The sequence below is a fragment of the Diachasma alloeum genome, unplaced genomic scaffold (assembly GCF_001412515.2).
Source record: "Diachasma alloeum isolate Michigan unplaced genomic scaffold, Dall2.0 Dall_scaffold_00177, whole genome shotgun sequence".
In the NCBI taxonomy this organism is placed as follows: domain Eukaryota; kingdom Metazoa; phylum Arthropoda; class Insecta; order Hymenoptera; family Braconidae; genus Diachasma; species Diachasma alloeum.
Window position 1 is genome coordinate 181,691 of NW_021680343.1, and position 5,931 is coordinate 187,621.

Consider the following 5,931-nt stretch of genomic DNA (forward strand, 5'->3'; position numbering starts at 1 on the left):
AAACTCGGTGGATGTTTACGGAACAGAATCGACGACGGTGAATCACTTGACTGGGGCATTGTGTCGAGTGGAGGTGTTCAGTTGCACTCGTGAGGAGAACCATCAAGGCCGGTCATTGATGATTCTCCCTGGTCCCATCGATTTAATTTCCCCTCTCATTCATAAAATTTTATTTCTCGGCATTCTTTTTTTTGAGGAGAAACTGTTTAATGTTCTCGCGGTTTCTGCGAATGTAAATTAATGCAAACGATTTTCTGAGAATCGTGGAACAGTCACGCGCATTGTGGACGTTGAAGTCACTTGGAAAGCTAACTAAACCGTCGAGAGCACGTAGGTGTTGCACCCACTTTCAGGGGCTTTCAAACGTCCTACCGTAAAATAACTATGGACGGGTCATGCAGATTTAGTGTCAAAAGGCGTCACTTCCCTGTTTTTATTTATTTTTATTGCGGTTTGCGTGGAGGGCTGAATGAATGAGGGGAATTGGGATTGGAGAGGTGTTTCATTTGGAATTGGCAGTGTCTATTTACACGCTCCACGGTAACTTTGACCGCGGATATACGGGACGTTTTCCCGCGAATTTAGGGTAATTTCTACCGTGGATGTATGGGAGAGCGTGCACCCTCAACTTCTACTTCTCAAATTAAATCTAGACAATACACTAGACACATCGAATCAATTGACGAGTGATATGCAGACAGTAGACTACACGGAGAGAAATTTTTGGTAAAAATTACCCTACCGTTCTATAAAAGTGTATCATGAGTCATCGTTTCCTCATTTCTATCCCGAAATTTAGTAAAAATTGATATATGGTGATCAAATTTTATTCTACGTTAGAGAAATCTTATCCTGATAAAAATAAAAATTACCGCGCCGGTAGAGTAAAAATTACTGGACTGGACAGGTAAAATTTGTTATGCGTCAGGATAAAATTTCTGTAACGTAGAATAACATTTGATCACCATATATTAATTTGTACTAAATTTCGGGATAGAAATGAGGAAACGATGACTCATGATACACTTTTATAGAACGGTAGGGTAATTTTTGTCAAAAATTTCTCTCCGTGTAGTAAATAATTTTCTCAAAATATTAATTCGTTGAATACGAATCTCAGTCTAGATTAACGTACGAGATGCATCGAACCGTGGTTCCTTTTCTGAAACAGACACATTTATGTTAACTACCTAATCTAGTCACTGTTGATTGTTAAAGTAACTATTTAAAGACAAAAATACTTCTGTTTAATGAATATACAGCAGAGACTTCGTATAAGATACCTCGCGCTCTGCGCTCGAGACCTACCCCCACTCTCGGTACTTTTATCGCCTCACAAATGTTTATGTTCCGTGGGCTTCTTATAAGATACCTAAGGCCCCGGTCATTTTTCAACGGGAAGAGAGTAGTTATAAGGGTCAAACGGGAGGGACGAACGAAGTGATCATGAGGGTCTAATGATCTTAAAGTAGCTCTACCCTTACGGTAAATTCGAAGATTATTGAAAACTGCAAAAAATGCAGAAAACTCGATTAGATTCGAAATTCTAATTTTTTTCTCAATTTCATTATCGTTTTGGTTTTTCAAAGAAGAAATGTTTAAAAATCAGGATTTAACCCAGTGTCTTACGTGAAAATCAACATTTCCATTGTAATCAAAGATTGAAATCTGAATTTTTTTTCATTGAATGTGAAAAAATCAAGAATTTTTTTGACACCTCATAAAAAATAATTCACCGTTTTGCAAACAAGTTTTATTGTTTATTTGAAAGTGGGAAATGTTTGAAAAAATATCAATATTTTGCGAAATTTAATTAAGATAATACTGACCGGGTATGAACTTTTTCAAATTTTTTCCATGCATTTTAGTTGAAAAATTTCAAAACTAAAAATATTCAAAAGTATGGCGTAGCCTGGTCGAAGAGTAGAACTCCTTTAAGGGGGGTCACACCACTTTTTTCAAGTAATGGAAATATACATCAATTTTTTTTTCCACTTTTCCCATCGAAAAATCGAAAATGGAAAAATACGAGGATATAATTGGATTCAATTCTTGAGGAAATTTAGGATCTCTCTGGGTACTTGGAAATTTCCAAAAGTCAGTTCTGACATTTTTCCAGTTGTATCATAGTCAACACTACGTATTTGTGGTGTCTCTTCTTAATTTGTATTAAAATTCTTTTTATTGAGCATGTATCGAAATTCATGAAATTTTACATGAGCAATTGAGCATAGGCTTCATTTTCTTAATTGGATGGGTTGCATCAATAAAAAAAAACAAACTTCAACAATATAATTCTCTATTCAACATTGGTTCGTTCAATGCACAGTTCGAATGTCAATTTCTTCCACTTCCCCTTAAATGCATGCAGTTGCTTTGCGTTACTTGTAATTTGTTATTTAATATTACAGAAATACAGTTAAACACCGGATGAGTGTTAAGTAAATTTGTCGACATGGTTCGTTCAATTTTCCTCGAGAATCAAATAACACAACTGTGGCACCTAGACGTAGGCATTTTCCCGAGGTCCACTCGAAAATAAAAGGCTAATAATTTGTTCATTACGTTGACTGACAGAGTGATAATACAAACAAGAAATCGTGCTAATGAAAATATCAGAAATCTCTTTTATAAATGAAACAATACGTTTGTGACAAATCAATTGTATTCACAGTGAATAAAAGTCTGAGGTCAGTCGCAGTGGTTCCTTTCTCACGTTGTTATTATTTGTTTTCCTTGGTAAATTTATTTATTTAGTTTAGGGAGCTAATTTTAATTTTAATGCCGAAGTGAGGAGAGGCGTTTTTTAACCGAGAATTAATCCACAACCGAGCTGAAATTGTCCTTTGCTGTGATTGAGAAGACCACTCAGGGCAAATGTGAAGGGCAGGGGCTGTAATTTCTTCTCCAATACTGCACCCACTGTCCAATTTGAATCGACACTCCCTGAAAATAACGAAAACAAATCAAAAATTTTTATTTTATGAAATATTTTGCGGTCGAAGGATTCAAGCATTATGATTTTAAATTAATTTGTGGGAAATCTTCTGATGAGATTTTATTATCAGTGAAATGCAGGTGCTGATTAGTTTGCAAATATCGTTGACAAAGCAAACAATAATCTGTAGTAAATTTTGTTGAAGATTTCATGGAGAATGAAGAATTTATCAAAAGTGAAGGAATAGGTTTAGAGACATTAATAGAAATTTTTTTTGTGGAGAATTTCATAAATTGCAGAAAAGTCTCTCAACATTTTTCTCAAAACACTCGTTCAAACGATATTTGCAAAATAATCCAATAAAAATCTGGGATAAAACTTCGATTATAATTATTATAATTGCTCATCAATACCTCTGTACACAAGATCCGCCTTTGGCAGATCAATTTGGTAAGCTATAGTTGCTGTTGACTCTTGCATCCTCGTGTTAACATCCAATTCCACCCCCACTTGGAGCTGCGGACTAGCCCGTTGATGGAAACATATATGGCACGATGCAGGGCCTATTAAACACAAAGAATCATCTCAAAATATGCAAAATCCCAGCCAAATTAGGATGAATTCCCTTGAAGTATCAAATTAAATTACCGATACTAGCACTGATGGTTGAGTCCCCACTGGCGTATCTCCCCACGAGTGATGCAATTGCAATAGCACCACCTGGCACCCCAGGACCTCGTTGATATGCCAGTTCTCCACCAAGTGCCAACTCCTTGCTGATGTTCTGAAGATAGTGAGCCACGACAACCCCTGAAATCGATAGAATAATCCCTTAGTCATTTTTAATTCCACACTCATTCAATTTCAAATCTCTATTTATTTGAGTGAAATATGAGGAGTTTTTTTTGATTAAATTTTCTGAGATAAAAGATTGACATTTCTCCCCAAATTATGAAATTTTTCCTTAAATAACAATAAATTATAAAATTGGGCTCCTCTCAAGTGATAATACAAACAAGTAAATTATAAAATTAGTGAAAGTAAATTATAAAAATAGTAAAAGTAAATTATAAAATTGAGGAATAATTGATTTCTCACCAGAATTGTTGATTATATCCGGATTGGCGACAGTCAACGATGCGGTGTAAGAATCTCCACGGTAATCAGTGGTTCCCTGGACCACTGTAAACTTACTCCTCTGAACCTGGGCCCCAATTTTCGTCCTCATCCTGGGGGTGAACTGGTGGAGAATAGTTGCATTCATGTTACCTCCAGGCTCAATGTCCCCAAAGAGGACTGGGTATGCCTCTGTGGGAGAGGTTTGTTTGGTTCCTACGTACGTTGCTGAGAACCTTGACGAGAAAGATTAAATTTATAGAATCCAGGAAACTAGAAAATGGACTGGAAAAAAATTCAGAAAAATCATTTCTTTTCTTGAATAAATTGAATACACAAATCGAAAAGAGAAATTTAAAAAATTCAAGTTTATCAATGTTTGAAAATGTCCGTGTTAAGAATAATTCTCTGAAACTATTCTAATACTTCTGTTCCTTTCAAAGATATACACAATTTAATTTAACAGTGGAAAGACAAAATTAAATATGTAAAAATGACTTTCGACAGATTTCTAAAATGCATTCCTCTTCCCCCAGAATATTTACAGAATGAGGTTCTTCCGTGAAGTAACTAACCAAAAATGATCATTTCTTCATTAACATCAATATTCTTTATCTCAATTTGAAACTCGCCCTGTTCCCCACTAGTAAAACTATTCATGACGACTCGTATCACAACACCTGAAGTTACACCACAGCAAACAGAGTTCACAAAAACCTTCCCCCTTCAACTTTACATAACCCTTTGCAAAATTCGATTAAAAAATACCCCAAAATTAGATTCTCCATTGAAATAACTTCAAGATCATCTCAATAAATTCCTAAATTGTCTACCTGTTGTCCCCAAAAAAAATCCCCATGAAAATGCCATCGCCCTCCCACCAAAATAAACTGCCCCCCCAAACCCTCGTGACCCCCAAAGCTCCCAAACACCCGAAAAATTCTTCATTCTGCCCCATCCACCCCTCCCCTCCCCTCTTACTTGTATCCAGACTTGATGACCGAGCTCATAGTGATGGAGTGAGATATTTGGAAGTGGTTACTGAGTCCCTTGTTGATGATGAGCTTGGCGCCCTCGAAGTTGGATGGAAACACATCTGAAAGCATTCGTAATCATTCAGAGCCCAAGCCTCCACCAGCATCACTGAAAAAGCCACCATCAACCCCTGGAGCCTCCAGAGAGCAAGCTCCACCCCCCGAAAATCCAATTCCCCACTATTTGCAATCAAACTCTCAGTGATGACTTGTTCATTTTCACTGATAATCACTCGATAATGAGCCTGCAGCGAGCATAACTGAACTTTGGAGCTCACCTTTGCAGAGTTTATGGAGATCCTCGACAGTGCCAGGATTCTCCAGCTTGGTGGGGGCCTCCGAGAGCTGTCCCAGGTGCTGGTCCTTCGGAAGACTCGGTGATGATAATGATGGAATCGACGAGGGTGGCGGTGGTGGAGGTGCCGAGGCTGCCATAACGTTACCCATTCTAACTCCTCTTTTTTCAATTTGATTTATTAATTTTTAACAACTGAGTTTCTACACTCCTCCGGCTGGTTAATTTAGGTTGTGGTTTTTCACGTTGATTTGTCACTTCAATCGAGTTTTTCAACGTTTATTTACACAGAAAAATGGGCGATTAGGAGAGTGCGGTTATAAGGGGCAGCGTGTCTCGACGTGAGTCGCCATTTGTAAAGGGTCGATCTTTTCCGACATGCCGAACGTTTAGGCTCATTCTCATGAGATTTTAGGGCTCGGGCTCATGGAAACTGGGATCGTCAAGTGATTGTGTGAAGTTGGGGGGGTTTGGAGGGCTTCGGAAGAAAATAAGGGGGGGGGTCGTTTGTAGAATTAAAATTCTACAAACGACCCCCCCCCCCCCCC

At 37.7% G+C, this 5,931-nt stretch overlaps 1 protein-coding gene across 1 annotated transcript; it reads right to left on the minus strand.

Moving 5' to 3' along the window:
- Nucleotides 1-2,282: 2,282 nt before the first annotated feature.
- LOC107037109 (mitochondrial import receptor subunit TOM40 homolog 1) lies at nucleotides 2,283-5,754 on the minus strand. The gene is made up of 6 exons (XM_015255483.1): nucleotides 5,367-5,754; nucleotides 5,036-5,150; nucleotides 4,037-4,290; nucleotides 3,587-3,748; nucleotides 3,352-3,501; nucleotides 2,283-2,946 (listed from the first exon to the last, which is right to left on the minus strand). Exons 1-6 carry the CDS (start codon nucleotides 5,533-5,535, stop codon nucleotides 2,807-2,809), a joined length of 990 nt encoding a protein of 329 aa, XP_015110969.1. The 5' UTR covers nucleotides 5,536-5,754; the 3' UTR covers nucleotides 2,283-2,806.
- Nucleotides 5,755-5,931: the final 177 nt, after the last annotated feature.

Excerpts from the sequence above, each read along its gene's own strand:
- LOC107037109 (XM_015255483.1), bottom strand. The coding sequence starts at position 5,535 with ATGGGTAACGTTATGGCAGCCTCGGCACCTCCACCACCGCCACCCTCG. Across the intron at positions 4,291-5,035 it reads GTCATCAAGTCTGGATACAA|GTTCTCAGCAACGTACGTAG; the intron begins GTAAGAGGGGAG and ends TTTCTCGTCAAG. Across the intron at positions 3,749-4,036 it reads GGATATAATCAACAATTCTG|GGGTTGTCGTGGCTCACTAT; the intron begins GTGAGAAATCAA and ends TATCGATTTCAG.